Here is an 18,740-nt window from a genome sequence, read left to right as displayed (position 1 = left end):
AGCGACCAAGATGATAAAGGGGATGGAACTCCTCTCATATGAGGAAAACTTAAAGAGGTTAGGGCTCTTCAGCTTGGAAAAGAGATGGCTAAGGGGAGATATGATTGAAATTTACAAAATCCTGAGTGGAGTAGAACAGGTACAAGTGGATCAATTTTTAACACTGGCAAAAATGTCAGACTAGGGTAGGGGTAAGCAATTCCTGTCCTTGAGAGCCGGAGCCAGGTCAGGTTTTCAGGATATCCACGATGGATTTGCATGCACTGCCTCCTTGAGATGCAAATCTATCTCATGCATATTTATTGTGGATATCCTGAAACCTGACCTGGCTCCGGCTCTTGAGGACTGGAATTGCCTACCACTGGACTAGGGGCATGAAGTTACAGGGAAATACTTTTGAAACCAATAGGATGAAATATTTTTCACTTGGAGAATAGTTAAGCTCTGGAACGCATTGCCAGAGGTTGTGGTAAGAGCGAATAGCTGGTTTTAAGAAAGGTTTGCACAATTTCCTGAAGGAAAGTACATAGTCTGTTATTGAGAGATACATGGGGGAAGCCACTGCTTGCCTTGAATGGGTGACATGGAATGTTGCTATTCGTTGGGTTTTGGACCTGGATTGGCCACTGAGAACAGGTTACTGGGCTTGATGGACCATTGGTCTGACCCAGTAAGGCTATTCTTATGTACTGTATCTGTGTATTATTACATTCTGCAATGATTAACATTATGCAGCTTAACACAATATATTAGTAATTCACTCTATTATAAATTTATTCTAGTTCATTTCTCACACCGTCAAACTACAGTCATGAAGAGCTGCGAACCAGTCAGGTTTTTGGGATCATCTTATACAAACAAGAGTTATTTACAAGACCAGATAATCCTGATGATAAAATTTCTCTTTATCACAAACAGTTATTACTCATAATTATATAATATAATCACCTTATCCTACAAATATATAATCAGCAATAGGAAATCCACACCCATACATCTTCATCCCTGCAAAAAGTATACTAATGTCCTGTAAATCAGTTATCAACCTCAAGACGACATGATCTTTTTGCTGCCAACGTCCAAAATGGCATTTATTTGCAGGTGCTGGGATGGACGTAGTCCCCTGGGTAAGGGTGCATAAACATCTGTTCTAGAATGCGCTCCTCTCCAGCAGTAGCTACCTTGGCCAGCGGAAGCTTGTTGTAGCCTAGCCTGTTGGTTGGAGCACCAGTCTCTCACCAGAGGAGTTCCCCTTTGCATATCTGTGGGTGATACTGACACTGACAAAGGACGTCAGCCCATATGATTGGGGGACACATTGCAAGGGATGTCCGTTGCAGGGACGCTGTTCTCCTTCCCAGAGGAAGTGGTTGATCAACCGCTTAGAACTTTGAGCCATCAGCCTGATGTTTCAGGTGTTTGGGAACACGTTGCAAAACAAAACGGTATGAGTTTTTTTTGGACAATGCAATGGCAGTAGCCCATGTCAATCACCAAGGGGGCATAAAGAGTGCTGCGCTACCTTTGGAAGCCTAGATGCTGTTTTGATGGGTGGAGGCCCATCTCGGTGCTCTTGGCAGCACATGTGGCAGGAGTGGACAATGCAAGCTGATTTCCTCAGCTGGAAGACTTTAGATCCCGGGGAGTGGTCACTGTCTCAGGAAGCCTTCATGTGCATTTTGAATCGGGGGCACCCAACATTTGATCTGACGGCCTCAGCAGCCAATAGCAAGACTGTCGAAGATACAAGCCAGGAAGCAAAGACTTGGATGCCCTGGTGGAAGCCTGGCCAAAGCCAGGCCTTCTTTACGCCTTCCCTTTGTGGCACATGATAGGAAGACTTTCAGGTGGGATCATGGCGCACCAGAGGCTGGAGATTCTAGTAGTATGGTATTCAGACCTGGTCCGTCTACGAAGAGATCAAGGTCTCGGACTTCCTTGTCATCCCTGGCTGATTAGCCAGGGTTCAGTTGTCTTGCAGGGTCCAGAAAGTTTTGGTCTTATGGCATAGCTTTTGAGTAAATGTTGCTAGTGTGTAAAGGCTATTCAGATGGAGATGTCTCCACCTTTCTAAGATGTAGGAAGAAGGCAACTATAGCAGCATATGCAAAAGCCTGGAAATGCTTCCAAGCTTGTTGTGCTCAGAGAAGTGAGGACCTGAGCTTGGCACCAATCTCTGTGGTGTTTGCATCCTTGCAGGAAGGTCTGAAAAAAGGCCTAGGATTAATAAGAGCGCCATAGCTGCATGTCCAGATGTGGCCAGGTTTTTGAAGGGCACCTTATGTCCCCTTCCTCCAGTACAACAGCCTTTTTCTGGCATGAAGTCTTAATTTTGTCCTGCGGATGCTAGCTAGAGCACCCTACGGACCTCTGTAGCAAACTTCTTTGATGGACCTTACCATCAGGATTGTGTTTTTGGTAGTGATTGCCTCAGTTCAAATGTCTGAACTACAGGCTTTGTCATGCAGAGATCCCTTCCTCATAATTTTGTTGTTTGGTTGTTGTTTTGTTGTTTTTTTTTTTGGTGGGGGGGTTTACTGAAAGTGGTTTCCAGCTTCCTCATCAACCAAGAAGTATGCTCAGGATCGAGAAACAGTGATCGCATGTTGAAATTGTTAGACGTTTGCAGATTCTTACTGCAGTATTTAGAAGTTACAAACAAATTTAAATTGTCAGATCATTTGTTTTAACGGGAGCTGCCTGTAAAGGCTGACGGCCTTAAAAGTGTCCATTTCCAGTTGGATCTGTATGGCCATTTCTTCAGCCAGTATCAGAAGTGAAAAGCATCCACCTATATCCATGAAAGCACACTCCACTAGAAGCATTGCTTCAAGGACATAATCTTCAATGGAAGAAATCTGTAGAGAGGCAACTTGCTCCTTTCTCCATACATTCACAAAGTTTTTTGTTTTTTTTTAAGGGTGGACGTGGTGGGAAAACAGGACTTCGCATTCAGATCATCTGTTCTATTAGCAGGCTCATTTGTCCTGCCCTAAATTTGAGAGACTGTTTTGATATGTCCCATAGGTTCAGGAATAGTGTCTGTCACACTAGAAGGAAAAAAGATTAGGTTCTTACCTCTATAATCTTCTTTCTAGTAGACAGACACTCTATTCCTGAAGCCCACCCTGTCAGATGTTCATTTGCCTGCTTACTGCCTCGAATGTGCTGGGGCATCTGGACACTTTGATTCTTTCCTTTATTCAGTTCTAACAAGGATAGAGGACGCAACTGCTGCATTAATGAATCTAGGGGGTATCTGTAGAATCTCCCACACTCTTAGTGCAGGTTACCCTCAGAGTGGTGACTTGATTGTGTTCACCTTATTATGTTTTGCAAATGGTAAGCTTTTGTTTGTTTTTTCTGTTATGTTACTGATACAAGCTGAACTGACATGTTTTTCTGGAAGAGTTCCTGTACCCCTCCCTATTCTGTTTCCTTTCCAGGTCTGAGTATCTGCTTTAGTATGAACTAAGGAATTGGAGGACAGCACAGAGGGATGTAAGGAGGAGCAAAAATAATGCTAATGAGGCTATACAGGAATTCTTGCAGGAACGGATTGATGACCCACAGGTTCAGGAATAGTGTCTATCTTACTAGAAAGAAGATTGAGGTTAAGAACCTAATCTTTCCATAAAACTTTAGTTTACACAGTAGCAAAAAAAAGTTAATATTTGGTTGTATGTGCATTTTGGGCTTTTTTGCCCATATTTAATATATGTTTTCTGTTCTTTTGTAGGATGCTCTGCAGAATTCTGGAAGTGATGGACTAGGACAAATATGCCTGGAATTTTATCAGAAAAAAAAGTCACGTTGGCCTTTTTCAGATGAGTGCATCCCTTGGGAGGTGTGGACCATCAAGGTCAACGTGGTGAACTTGGCCAATGAGCAAGAGCGACAGATATGCCGGGAAAAGGTGGGGGAGAAACTTGGTGAAAAGATCATCAATATTGTGGAAGTGATGAACAGGCATGAGTACCTGCCAAAGATGCCAACACAGTCGGAGGTGGACAATGTTTTTGACACGAGTTTAAAGGATGTTCAACCTTACTTGTACAAAATCTCCTACCAAATTACAGATTCACTTGGCACCTCTGTTACCACCACAATGCGAAGACTGATCAAGGACACACTGGCTCTCTAGATAAAGCCACTCATTGTACAATTACCAGCTTGTTGGGAGATTTTGTGATCAGCCTCAGTTTGCTGTAGGTGGCGTAATTTACAAAGGTTATATGTAGGCAGCTGGAAAGGAAAGAGTACATACCTGTTTGAGGAAAAAGTAGTATTAAGTTTTTGTAAATTTCTGACTTGGTTCTTTATCTGTTCATTCCTTAGAGTTATGAATGAGGCAGAAACTTCTTGTATCGACAGTTGTGACACTAAAGGTGTATAGCTTGGTTGGGGGGGGCGGAGGTTAGTTGGTAATTTTTACTTATTGGACGGTATCCCTCAGTCTTGCACCTTTGCACTATAGTGAACTAGAGGAACTTTAGGGTTATGGCAAGAAATAAAGGTAGATGCCAATACAAACGGGTGCTTCTCATGTATTCTGTCTGTAAAGTAATCTGTACATATGGCGGTGAACAATTCTTACTTGAAATAGAGCATCTGTGTAGTATAATAAGAATTTTACTAGTATATCTTTTATTCCACCTTTTAGTAAAACCAGTACAGACAGTAATGTTGGGAAAAGCAAGAAGACTTCATCCCTTGTTTTATAAAACATGTATGACCTGTTTAACATGCACCATTCTGACAAGATCTGATTTTTGCTACATATATCTTTCCAGTATATTTTAATTGCATTATAAAATTTGTGGTGAAGTTGTACTGTTTCAGTAAAGCATTGAACTGCAAACGAGGTGCATCCATAAAATGTCTTCCTTTTCCTGAGTGACTAATCTCATGTTGGTCTCACCTTAACTAGCTGAATGTTGCTGTGCAAGAGACCTGAGTCTGAGCTAGACTGTTGGCCTGAGCTGAGAAGTTGTAGAGCTAACATTTAAAGCCTCTAGAAGAGGACACTGCCTGTGTTTGGAAACACCCATGGCCTGATGTGCTAAAGCTTTTCTCTTCTGTCTGTCTGATGAAAAAAGCTTAGTAAATTAGTCCTTCCTTAGCATCCTTACCAGACCAGTTCAGAACTTGTGGGTTATGCCCATCAGCCAGCAGATGGAGACAGATTAAAGACTTGTAGGCTCTGTCCTTTATTATTGGAATTTATTAACTGCACTTATGAAGAGATTAATGCAAGGAGGTGCACAGCAGGTACAGTTTAATATGAAACTTTCAATTTTGAATGGCTCTCACAAATTCTCATGAGACTTGCTGCAGCCATTCAGGAAGCCACGCAGAACCCAAAGTGCCCTCCTGCTCAATATAGCTGAACTGTCAGAACTCGGGGCAGGAGCACAGAAAGCTTGCTCCTGCCCACTATCACTGGACTACCAGGGATTCCAGATACACGGGTTATAGGGAAGGCATGGCGGCATGCAGGATATTGGCAGAGAGGAAGTACAATAGGCAGGGGGGACAGGGTGCAGAGCCTGGCAGAGGAGGGAGGGAGAGAGGTAGGGTGCAGATCCTAGTAAGGGAGAGAGGGGGTGCTGGGTGTAGATCCTGGCAAAGCACTTGAATATTAAGCTGCTCGTCTTATATTTAAGTCGACCATTTTTCCTCCTTTTTTGGGGGAATAATGTGGGTCTTAACTTATATTTGAGTATATACAGTAATCAGTTGAGGGAATGGGTGTGCCTTTCTCTTTACTTAAAAAATAATTTTTGAAGAGAAGTTAGTTCTTCAGGAGCCTGGGAATTTCTAAGAGGAGTCAGCTCCTCCCTCTCTCCCCTCCCAAGTTAGCTTATTCTCCTTGAGTGAAAAGAACCTTCTACAGTTAATTTGCTCTAAGGGTATGTGAGTACTGAGGGTCTTTTTCTTTGGAGGGGGTGGAAAGGGTTTTCATTACTTACTTATTGGGCTGTGGTATCTTATGAGCTTTGGACAAAATGTTTAGTGCCGACATAGTCTGCAGCATCAGCTTTGTGGGATTTATTCTTTTGCTTTCTCCTCACATCTGGTGTTTCTGATTAGAACTTCATTTTCACTGCTCATAGAGGTCCTTGTTGATTGTGTGAAGCCTTTACTTTGGGGGCTGGTGCACAGCTGTCAGGGACTGCAAATCATACTGACAGAATTTTGGGTTGGATATGGTGTTGAAACAGGGCCCCAAGTAATTTTTGCCTAGTTTTGACCAAAGCTGTGGCCATGGTTTCAGTATTGGCTAAACTAGTTTTTTTCAGTGAAAAGCTGAAAACTTGTGCTTTGTCTTGACCCCCTCCTTCCTACAAGCACCCCCTTTAGACCTATCTTACAATTCCCGTGGTCTAGTTGGGGCAGGAGCAATTCCAGGTACTCCTGCCCCTGCTGGCTGTTCTCTCAAAATGGCTTCATGACTGCTAACAAAGAAACAAGTGGGAACAGACAATGAGCAATCCAAAGGAGGCAGCAGGATAAAACAAAACTTGTTTATTTCAGTCCAGAATATACAGTAAAGTAGACCCGACATTAGGGGTCACTAATACAGTAATCAAAAAACACCTAACAACCCAAAAAACTAAATTGTCAATCTAATAAACATGTATAAAAATGTATACATTAAAACAAAATTGCATGACTTCTAGTTATAGTCTCATGTAACTGCTGCAAGAGGTCATCTCAACCATTTTGATAGTAGAGTTGATATGGGCAATTGGGAATCTCTATCCAAGGCGTAGTGCAACAAACAATAGAGATTCACCATTGGAACCTACCTAATGAGGAAGGAGTAGCTGCTTCCGTGCTGGGGCATGAGACGGCAGCGATTTCTCCTTGTCCAGCAGCAACTACATTCAGTGGAGTTGCTGAACTTGCAACTAATGAATTGCCTAAAGAGGGATCCAAGAATGGAAGCGTTTGAGCGATGGAATTGAGAACCGAAGTGGTCATGCTGGAAGCAATTTGGGCTTTGCTTCAGAAACTCAATACTGCTGAAACCAAGACATCCGGAGCGGTAAAACCTCTAGGAAGGAAAATGGATGACTTAGTTAAATATTTTGAGCAGAGTAATTCAGATTTTAAGACCATGATTACACAGATTCAGTCAAAGGTATCTTCTCTTCAGAAATTTAAAATATTCACACTAACAGAGGAAAATTGAGAATTACAATCGCAGACTAAATTTGTAAATTTTAAATTTTCCCTAAAACCCTTGGAATTTCTCCATTAGAAATGATTAAAGAAATATTCCTCAGAACTTATACCTCCAAGGAGCAATAAATGGTAATAACCCCCAAACTATTCAAATGGATTTAAATAACATTTCACCTGTTAGGGCTGCTTTGTTGGTCTCCTTTGTTTTTGAGCAGGACTTGAACACTCATAAGCCTTTATTTCCAACATTCCTCTGAACTATTTTTTGAGGTATCCTGATGTAACTAAAGTTACTCAAGAGAGGAGAAAATAGTTTCTTGCAATGCGTCAGGAAACAAGATCTATTGGTGCTTCCATTCCAGAGCCATTTTTGGATTAAAAAAATTGCTTGAGCATTAGCTGACTGGTTATAATGCTAAGGGCCTATTGATCATAATACTTTGTATTCCTTATTTAATTGGTACAAGGTACACACTACGCTCTCCTGCTTAAATTGTGGTTTAAGGAAGTGTATACATGTGTTCTTTTTTCCTTCATTTTAGAACTCACTGTGGTGCTTTAACAAGAGTTTATTTTGTAATATGTTAAATTAATTTAAAAAAAAAAAACTCATCCAAAATTCCTTCCTAAAATTGTCAGATTTTCATCTAAACCAGACTATAACTTTACCATCGTTATTCCCTCCTCATTACAGCAGAGCAATCTCTGCACACGCTAGATTGCAGAAGACATTACTATTTTATCTCAAAGCAACTGATAGTTACATCACACAAACCAACTATTCATTTCATACAATCCAGCTACCAGAGAAAACCAGCATCAAAAAGAGCTCTTTCCTCTTGGATAACACAATGCATCAATTTTTGCTACTCAAGAACAAACCTACAACAATCTGGTTCAATTGGGTCTCATAAAGTACGAGCTACAGTTTCTTAAACAGTGAATTTGAAATCCATCCCCATTCAAGATATTTGCTAGGGGGGAGCATTAGCACACATGCTCAATCAGAGGACTTCACCAACAAGTGTGACTGCATTCCCCTGCTGTCGACGGAGTACACCTGTTACAGTTAAGCAAATTTGCTTTGTTTTCCCACTTTCTGCCATCTCGCTCCTCCTGCTTGTGCCCTGGGTCAAACCTCTCCTCCTCTATGCAGTATCTCTCCCTTGTTCCCCTCCATTATGAGCAACATTTCTTTCTCTCTCCCCATGCACTGTCTCTCCCTGCCCTCCTCCCTATGTTCAACATTTCTCTCTCTTAACAATGCATATATATCTCCCTCCCCTCCACCATATGCAAGATATCTCCCTCTCACCCTTTTCTACCTCTTGTTTGCTCCTGGCAGAATTCTGTGCAAAAAATTCAAAATTCTGCTCACAAAATTAGCAAATTATGCAAGTTTTATGTTAAAAACAGTATTTTGCTAACTACCCATATTCTATTCAAAACAGTTACAATGTTTTTCTTTTACCTTTGTTGGCTGGATGTTCTCTTTTTCATCATGTTCCAGTTTTTTTTTTCTGCTTTCCTATCATCTGCTAATTCTCCTTCAAGTGGCTGCTATCTGTCTTTCTACTCTCTCCTGTCTATTCCCTCACTACACTGCCTCAGACATATTGATCATTCCTTTTTAGCTCTTTTCTGCCTTTCTTCTATTTTTCACTTGTTCAGCTACCTATCAAATTTCCATCTTCTCTCCCATTCCCCATCTCATTCTTTCCTCAGACCTCCATTCCCTTTCATCTTCAATTTACTTCCATTACCATATTTCTACCCTGTTGTATCTATCCTCTTATCCGTTTCCTTTCCACCCTCTCTTCCCCCTAAGGGTTCTACCATTCTCAGCATCTTTCTTCCTCTACCCTTGTAGCCCAACATCTTCTCTCCACCATCATAGCCTGACATCTCCCCATCTCCTCCCTGCTACACTCTCCCCACCACTTCATGGTCCAGCTTTTCTCACACTGTTCCCTCACTCCAATGTCCAGGCATACCTCCATCACTCCATTCTGCTCCTTGATCCAACATCTCACAACTTCTCTATCTCCCTCTCATCTATCCCATGTCCAACACCTCTCTCCCTGGTGCCCCATGTCAACATAAGAATTGCCGCTGCTAAGTCAGACCAGTGGTCCATCGCATCCAGCAGTCTGCTCACGCGGTGACTCCCAGGAAAAAGACCAGTGCTCTAAAATGAGTCCAGCCTCACCTGTGTATGTCTAATTTAGCAGGAACTTGTCCAGCTTAGTCTTGAAACCCTGGAAGGTGTTTCCCCTACAACAGACTCCAGAAGAGCGTTCCTGTTCTCCACCACTCTCTGGGTGAAGAATTTTCTTACGTTTGTACGGAATCTATCCCCTTTCAACTTTAGAGAGTGTCCTCTCGTTTTCCCTACCTTGGAGAGTGTGAACAGTCTGTCTTTATCTACCAAGTCTATTCCCTTTAATATTTTGAATGTTTCAATCATGTCTCCTCTTTTTAAGGGAGAAAAGGCCCAGTTTCTCCAATCTCTCACAGTATGGCACCTCCTCCAGCCCATTAACCATTTTAGTCACTCTTCTCTGGACACTTTCGAGTAGTACCATGTCTTTCTTCATGTACGGTGACCAGTGCTGGATGCAGTACTCCATGTGAGGGCGCATCTCTCTATCCCTCTCCATGCACCATGTCTCCTTCTCCTCCCCCTGTGCCACTATCTTTCCTTCCTCTCAGCTTCCCCTCGTCCTGTGCCACCAATTTTCCTTACTCTTCTCTCCCCCTGTGCCACCAACTTTCCTTTCCTCCCCTGTACTCCAAGATTTGCTTCTTCAAATTGCAGTATCAGCAGTGTCTCGCATGCTGCCTGCTGCTAACCTGGAAGACTTCCCCTCCCCTGCTGCGGAGAGACTTCTGGGTCAGTGACAGGCATCACATGGGAATTGCTGCTGGTACTGTGACTCGAGATTTGGTGCTAACACTGCCAACGTGGCAAGATTCTGCGCAGGAACAGGGAATTCCATTCCTCCCTCCTATCCCCTTGTGCAGCACTTCCTGATCGATTGAACCCCCCCCCCCCTTTCCAGTGAGACCTCAACTTTTGGGACTCCTAGAGCACCAGCAGCGGTGGTGAATAGGCTGCTTGTGGCCTACTCCCCGGGCTTCCCTCTGCTGCATCATCAGAGGTAAACCCCAGAGGTCAGGCCAAGAGCAGCCTGTTCACTACCACCACCACTGCTGCTGCTTTAGGAGACCAGGAAGAGACTCAGGACTCGCTGAATTGGTGAATCTGATATTTTTTTTTTATTTATTATTTATTTATTTGATTATTCGTTATGTCTTAATAACAAATATTCATAAATGACCACAAAAAATACAAATTCCATATAAAGAACAACAAAACATATTAGGCAATAATTCAACCATGTCCTAGTCCACATTATCACTGGTCACCAGTATTTTAAAAAATAAAACATAAAACATCAAATCTTTCCGTCTACTTATCTAGGGACAGGCAACTGGCATTTTATATATTTATACAACATCCTCCAAAAGTAAAATCAGTATGAGAAATTAAACTTTCAACAATGGTTTCTCTTTAATAAAGTTCTAACTGGACTGGATCATAAAACACATATTTATCACTACCATACGAAATAAGGCATTTGTATGGAAATTTCAAAAAGAAAGTAGCTCCAACTGCCAAAACCTTAGGCTTTAGCTGAAGGAACTGTTTCCTTTTGAACTGAGTCTGTCTAGAGACATCCGGAAACATTATCACCCGTTGACCGCAAAACATCTCTTGTTTTTTCAAAAAATATAATTTTAAAACATCTTGTTTTTCAAGCTCTGTCGTGAAGGTCACGAAAAGAGTTGTTCGCTTATCTATTGTGTCTTTAGATGATTCTAAAAACTGTGACACTATTTTATCCATTTCATCTTCATCTGCCCTTTCCTTAGAGTCTCTTGAGATGTAATAGAGATTATCAACTTCAAAGGTCTCCACTTTAGTATAATGTAATATCTCTTTAAAATACATTCTCAAGAGCTCCATCAGGGACAGATAATGTGTGATTGGAAAATTTAACAAGCGAAAATTTTTACCCCTGATAGAGTTTTCCATTTTTTCTAATTTAGCATGTATCATCATACTATCCTTTATATTAGAAACAGCACTAGCTTGTAGGGTACCTACTGCCTGGTCTAATTTTTCAAACTTCACAGCTGTTTCTCCAATTTTGATATCTTGCTCTTTAATTTTAACTGTTGCATCAGATGAAAATTGACATAAATTCATAACAGTCTTTTGTAATGATGACTATTCTATTAATGCTAAGCCAAACATCATTTAGAGTGATCACTTTATCCCTGGGGAGAATGTCCGAGCCTTGCCCAGTAATCATCTGCCCTGGGATTAGTTCTTTAGCTTGCCCCAAGGATTGTCCAGAAACCTCCAGTCCAGATAACAAGGATGATTGAGGGGAAGAATAAATTAATCCCTCCTTAAAAAGGGAGGGAGATTCTTCTAACCATCTGATCTTTTTTTAAAGATTCAAATAGATTCACTGAAATGAATTGGTTCAAATCAATGAATCAGGCAGCACTAGTTCCCACCCATTATAGTCACTGCTTGTGAATTTTCCATACATCTATGCCAATCAGGAAGGATGCTGTAGAAAGAGAAATTAGGGCTATCTTGCTAATTTTCTTTTAGCCCCTTCAGAATAGTACTGCCCGATTCAGGAAAAAACATTTCGATTTGATTTGATTTTCCTGCCCAATTGGGTGTTTTTTTCCAAACATCTTGGTGGGTTTATTTTATAGCCTCTTTACCCCCTTTGCCTTCTCCTAACCACACTGGCGCTGTGGTGTAAACAAAATAAACAAACAAACAAAGACTTTTCCTCTCTCTCTTAAATCCTAGCTCACGTTTGCGGTCTATCACCAGCTCTGGCAGGATACATGTTTCAAATATGACATATTGTAATCACAAAACAGAAAATAAAATTAGTTTTTCTACCTTTTGTTGTCTGGTCATTATTCAAATCTTGTCGGTCCCAGGCTCTGGTTGTCTTCTGATAACTTGCTTGCCAGGGTCTCCATCTTTCTTCTTTTTCCGTGCTAACCATCCATCTGCCATCTCTGTCCTCCCCTTCCCTTTCCCTTCCCTCCTCCGGAGGTCTGGCATCTTTCCTTTTTTTCGTCTCATCCACAGATCCACCTTTTCTAAACTACTCTTTCATCCAGCATCTCTCCCTCCTTCCCCACCACCCCAAGGTCCATCATATCTCCCTTTCTTTTCCCAACTACCCTCCTCTCCAGTATCTCTATCCCCCCTCCACACCATCCCTTGTGTCCAACTTCTCTCCCTTTCTGTTCCTTCTCTCACTAAATCCCAATGTCCACCATCTCTCTCCCTCTCCTCTGTTTTTAGACCCATTATTTCTTTCCCCCCAAGTCTGGCATATGCACGTCTCTTTGAACCGCCCCCTCCCTCCATGTAATTCTACACCAGGGCCCCCCTGAAGGCCTGTGCCATCATCCTTGAAGGTCTGCCCCCCTTGTAGATCTGCACCTCCCTGTCCAGGCTATCACACCCTGCCCTGCCCTCATGTACCCATTTTCTTATTTACTTCTTTTCCCCTTCTTGCTTCTCCTCTTCACTGTTCTCTTTCTTTCCCTTTCTCCCACCAGACCTTTTTCTCTGCTCACTCCATCCCTCTCTGCAAATATTCTTTATCCTCTTTCCAACCCTATATTTCTCTCCCCGTCTCCTTTCTCATTCCCATCCTTCATTCTGTACTTTTTCACTCCTTGCCTCCTTCCCCTCAGCTCACCTCTCAGGCTGCCTATACTTGATCTCTCTCTTTTTTTTTAAATCGTGCAGCAGTCAGAGTAATGTCCCTTTATTCCTACCCTCTGTTTCCTGTCCACCAGCCAATTCCTGATCCATCTGTGCATCTGTCCACATCCTGTGGCTCCACAGTTTTCTTAGTAGGCGCTCATGAGGTACCTTGTTGAAGGCTTTTTGGAAATCCAGATATATGATGTCTATGGGGGTCACCCTTGTCCGATTGTTTGCTTATCCCCTTAAAGAAATGAAGTAGGTTCGTTTGGTATGATCTTCCTTTACAGAAACCATGCAGGCTTGTTCTCATCAGATTATTTTTTTCTAAATGCTCATTGATACTTTCCTTGATCAATGATTCGGCCGTCTTCCCCGGAACTGAGGTTAAGCTCACCGGTCTGTAGTTCCCTGGGTCGCCTCTCGATCCTTTTTTGAAGTTAGGTGTAACATTTGCTATCCTCCAGTCCTCCGGGATTACCCCTGTTCTCAGGGATAGGTTACAAATCTGCCGTAGTAACTCCGCAGTTTCGTCTCTGAGCTCTTTCAGTATTCTCGGGTGGATTCCATCTGGGCCCAGAGATTTGTCAGTTTTAAATCTATCTATCTATCTGATAACACAGGCCAACAAAAAAAAATTATTGGTGTCTTGGATTTTTTGACCTGTTCCTGGGGTTATTTGGGGCGCTAATTCAGAAAATTGCATTGGTTAGACCAGTGGTTCCCAACTCTGTCCTGGAGGACCCCCAGGCCAGTCGGGTTTTCAGGATAGCTCTAATGAATATGCATAAGAGAGATCTGCATATAATGGAGGTGCCAGGCAAGCAAATCTGCTCCATGCATATTCATTAAGGCTATCCTGAAAACCCGACTGGACTGGGGGGTCCTCCAGGACAAGGTTGGAACCACTGGATTAGACTGCATCAGCTCTAGTTTTTTCGATATGGTTGAATTTATGGTTCTATTCCAATCGGTCACTCCACCAGAATGAAAGAAGAGTACATGGCCATCTCTTTAGTCTTGGCAAAGATAAATTACCAGGAACATCAATGGGTGATTTGTGTAGACTTGAAGATGGTTAATTTTCTTCTTGGTCAACAAAGTGGCTACACAAAGTATCCTTGCTTTTTATGCCTTTGGGATCATAGGCAGTGGAATGCTTTTTTGTTTTGGGGGGGCCCTGCAAGCTCCAACCCAGACCCCATCCCCATAATAGTACTAATTGTAATACCATTTTTCCCATTCATTTTCCATATAAACACACAATATAATCTTATTAACAATACATAATAGTTAACCACAAAATTAAACTACGCAAAGCACACTGTATGTTTCTCAACATTCATTCCTACCAGAACACCTGGCCTTGGTCATACATGCAGAACATAGATAACCCCTTTGCAAATACCCCTTTGCATAAACTCAAAGTACATTACATTACATTAGGGATTTCTATTCCGCCATTACCTTGCAGTTCAAGGCGGATTACAAAAGAATTATGCAAGATGAATTACAACAAGAACTTGCAAAAAAAAAAAAATTGGTCATTTTCAAAAAGAGTAAGAAATGGGTAAGGTTATTTGTTTGGGGTAGTTGGCTTTAGTGAGGGGTGGAGTTTGAGACTTGCGGTATTATTTCTTTTTTCAGAGTTTTCTTGAAGAGTATGGTCTTTATTTCTTTTCTAAAAGTCTTGTAGTCGAGGGATGCTGCCAGTAGATTGGCAATTTGGTTGTCTAGTTTGGCTGCTTGAGTGGCCAGGAGGCCATCATATAGTTTTTTTCCGTTTGACCTCCTTAATTGGAGGGTATGAGAATGGGGTGTGAGTTTTCCTATGTCTGTATTACTATTACTATATACATATATACTAAGGCCAGTATTGGGCAGACTTGCATGGTCTGTGTCTGTATAGAATGTTTTTCAAAAGATAAGTGAAGTCTATCTAGCCTTCCAGTGATTTCTTCACATGCAAATCTCAACGTATAAGATTTTTCACAAAAAGAAATTATATATTTAAAACTAAATTGAACTTACAGGTCTCAGAGAGTAATTTCAATATGAAGTTCACAATGACTGGCTGGTAAACTCTTAAATTTAAGAGGGGATTACCTCCCCCTCTTCTGGAGTTTCATATCTCTGAGCGTACCATATAAATATAGGATTACTCCCTTGAGACCAGTTTTATCACTATAGTCGGTTTGTTCTTGATCTATCCAACAAGCTTTACTGACTCATTTTTTTATATATATATTCCCTGTTTCTATTGGAAAAAAAGTTATACATCCATCTTTAGCATTAACATTCAACTTTCTTCCATTTTTCTGCTTTCTTCTCAAAATTTACTTTTCCATGTTTTCCCTCCCCATCTATCCATGTGTACCATCTCTCTTTTCTTCTCCCCTATTCCCATCTATCCATAAGAAGCATTTCTTCTTACCCTTCCCTATCGCACCCATCGCTATGCACCATCTCCTCCCTCTCCCATGGTCTGACATCTCTGTCTTCCCACTTCCCTCCTCATATGGTCAGGCATCTTTCTTCTCTCCTTCCCATAGCCTGGAATCTCTCTCCTCTCCCATGGTCTGGCATCTCTCTCTCTCTCCTTCCCATTCCAGTGGTCTGACATCTTTCCCTTCTTTGGGTCATCTCTCTTCTCTCCCAGTGTAACATTTCTCCCTCCATCCTCTCCACCACTGTCATGTCCAACAATTCTCCATCTTTCTTCCTTTCCCCATATACATCATCTCGCGCCACACACCTATGTCCAACAATTCTCTTACTTTTACTTCCCCCACCAGCAGCATTTAGGTCTCTCCCTTTCTACTACTGTACCTGAGAAGCAACTCTCTTTACCTCCTTTCCTAACCCCCTCCCCCCCAGCCCGTGCATTTGTCCTTCCCATCCCTCTCCCAGTACGTGCAGTATCTGTCTTTCCCAACCCCTGCACCCACCTCTCCCTGCGAGGGAGCCAATCAAAGAAGCTGCTGAGCAGGCAGCGCCAAAGTGCGCTCCTGCTGGTTGCTGCTCAGCTGCTGAAGAAATCTGCTGCCACTGACTTGGTTAGCAGTGGGCAGGAGCGTGGAATTCTCGCTCCTGCCCACTGCTCTCCTGGACCACCAGGGATCAAATTTTTGGGTAGGCCACGGCCCTGTGGCCCCCCGTTCCGCTACCTATGTTTGGGATAGTGGAGCCAAACATGAACATTGGGCAAAAAAAGATTGGCCTCCAAGGGAATATGTGGTGGTTGGAGGACAAAATGTAATCAATGAACCTTTGGTAGCACGAGATAGAATCATATATATAAAGCTAGGCCTGATGAAACAATTTGTAAAGGCTTTGAATAAAGACGGTTCGTGCATTGAATACATAGCACATATGTTTCCTGGACTTACAATGGAAAAACTGAAGGCAGGAATTTTCGATGGTCCACAGATCAGATAACTTATAAATGACCCACATTTCATAGCATCAATTAATGAAATTGAATCATGTGCCTGGTCTTCATTTGTTCTTGTTGTGAAAAACTTCTTGGCAACAAAAAGGCAGACAACTACACACAATTATTAGAAGATATGCACCTTCATTTCAACAGGCTTGGCTGTAACATGAGTGTTAAAATCTATTATCTGCACAGTCACTTAAATCACTTCCCAGAGAACTTTGGTGACTTAAGCGAAGAGCAAGGTGAAAGATTTCACTAAGCATTAAAAACAATGGAAGCCAGAGGGGAGTGGCCAGGATGGCGGCACGTACCTGGCGAGCTCTGCTTCTCTTCTGTGTTGAGCTGTGAATTCTTGTTTTTGCCACAATTTATTATGCTGCATATTAAAAGGAAAGGAAATGTGCAGGTTACCTCCTCACTGGACCACACTTCCTTTCCGCTGCAACAAAACATTGAGAAATATCTCACTGGGAATCCAGCGACTTTGACCGGTGGTGAGAGACCTGCTAAAGCATATGTGGAAGGAGTCGCTGAGCTTTCTGTTATTCTTTCTTCCCCGGATTTGACTCATCTGCCGTGTCCTGTGTTGGAGGTGGGTTCGCCGACTGAGCAAGCAGGTTCGGTTGGAATGCAATCGCCAGAGGCTCCAAGTGAGGGCAAATCCCTGCTGGAGGCATTAGCGTCTAGCACGCGTTAAAAACGCTAGCCCAGCTTAGTAAAAGGAGCCCTAAATCTTCGGTTTTTCAATTTTCCTATGTATCCTGGGATTTTGCCAAAACGTATGCTTAAAAAAATACATTTTGGAAGTTCTACATTTTTCCTCGGATATGGTTCCTCCTGTGAATAGATTATTTTACTTGGAAATGCCTAAGAGAAGTACCCAAGATGGTGATGTTCCAATGCAATCTTCTGTTGGTCTTGAAAATTAGAAATTGAATTTGAATAATTTATCTGAGATTTTGGAGCAGTCAGTGATGGAAAGTCTTCAACGAGTTACTTTAGTTGCTGCTTTTGTTTATGAACAAGATATGAATAATATCATGAAAATGGATTTCTGTAATTCAAAAGCTCTCTTTTTTGGTCAGAAACTTTTGGTCTTCCCAGATGTGACTAAAGTGATGCAAGAACGTCAGGGTTTTTTTTTTTTAAACCGTAAAACAAGAAGTTTTGGATCTGGGGGCCTCATTTAAGTTACTCTATCCATGTAAATGCCTGATCTATTTGGGTGACTTAAATTATGTTTTTTTAAATTCCTGAACAGTTGAAATCTTTTCTTGATCTCAAGAAGATTGTTTGAAATCAAGTGTAAAATGGTCAAGTAAGATATATATATATATAGTCAAATAAGAGATATATGGAATTGTGTGGATGCATTATACTTTATTTCTTCAATTGATACTCCTTTTATTGTGAACTCACTCCCCTCTTATTGTGGTCTATTTAGGAAATAAAACTTTCTTGGTTAATCTGTTTTTCATTTTCCTCTGGTTTGGACAAATTCCTGGAGGAAAAGTCCATAGGCTGTTATTAAGACATAGGGGAAGCTTCTGTTTGCCTTGGATTGGTAACATGGAATGTTACCAGGTTTTGGCCAGGTACTAGTTATCTGGATTGGCCACTGTGAGAACAGGCTACTGGGCTTGATGGACCATTTGGTCTGACCTAGTAAGGCTATTCTTTTTTTCTTATGTTCTTATACTTTTCATGTTGCTGTAAAAAGTGTAATCTTGTGATAATTTTATTGAAAATGAATAAATAATTTTTTTTTTTTTAAACCCCAAATGGAAGCAAGATACCAAGAAAGATGGGATTCACACATGATGGCAGACTATTGTTTGAATCTTATGCGGGATTGTCCTGGCAGATCCCACTTTAAGAAACTTACAAAAGGAACTTTGACTGGAAATTGTGTATCATAAACTTATGCTTTTCGCATGAAATAAGTAGATTTCTCTTTATACAAATTGTATTTCTGCCCTTTTCCATCCTGTATCGGTAAGTTAATGTTTGTCAGTGCGTTTGATTGTTTGTAGCATTATGTGTAATTTGTTTTTTACGTACGCTATTTTTATACTTTGTATTTTGCAAGCCCAACAGACAAAATTACCAATACAACGTTACATATAAAAGATCATGCGTACCTGATTACTAAAAGAATAAAAATATTGGGAGTCACACTAGATACCCACTTGACAATGGTGGAATACATGAACATAGTAAACTAAACTAAACTAAACTAAACCTTAAGTTTATATACCGCGTCATCTCCACGGAAGTGGAGCTCGACAC

At 41.5% G+C, this 18,740-nt stretch overlaps 1 protein-coding gene across 6 annotated transcripts in view; it reads left to right on the top strand.

The window, feature by feature from the left end:
- LOC117356575 (autophagy-related protein 101) overlaps nt 1-4,864 on the top strand; it is a 56,149-nt gene extending 51,285 nt beyond the window's left edge. For all 6 annotated transcript variants that reach the window (XM_033935962.1, XM_033935963.1, XM_033935959.1 and 3 more), the window contains exon 3: nt 3,740-4,864. In XM_033935962.1, the coding sequence (XP_033791853.1) occupies nt 3,740-4,144 (405 nt within the window). In that variant the 3' untranslated portion in view covers nt 4,145-4,864. The remainder of the gene's footprint in view (nt 1-3,739) is intronic.
- The last annotated feature ends 13,876 nt before the right edge of the window (nt 4,865-18,740 follow it).

This window comes from Geotrypetes seraphini, chromosome 3 (genome assembly GCF_902459505.1).
Source record: "Geotrypetes seraphini chromosome 3, aGeoSer1.1, whole genome shotgun sequence".
In the NCBI taxonomy this organism is placed as follows: Eukaryota; Metazoa; Chordata; class Amphibia; order Gymnophiona; family Dermophiidae; genus Geotrypetes; species Geotrypetes seraphini.
This window is presented reverse-complemented; position numbering and strand designations above follow the sequence as displayed.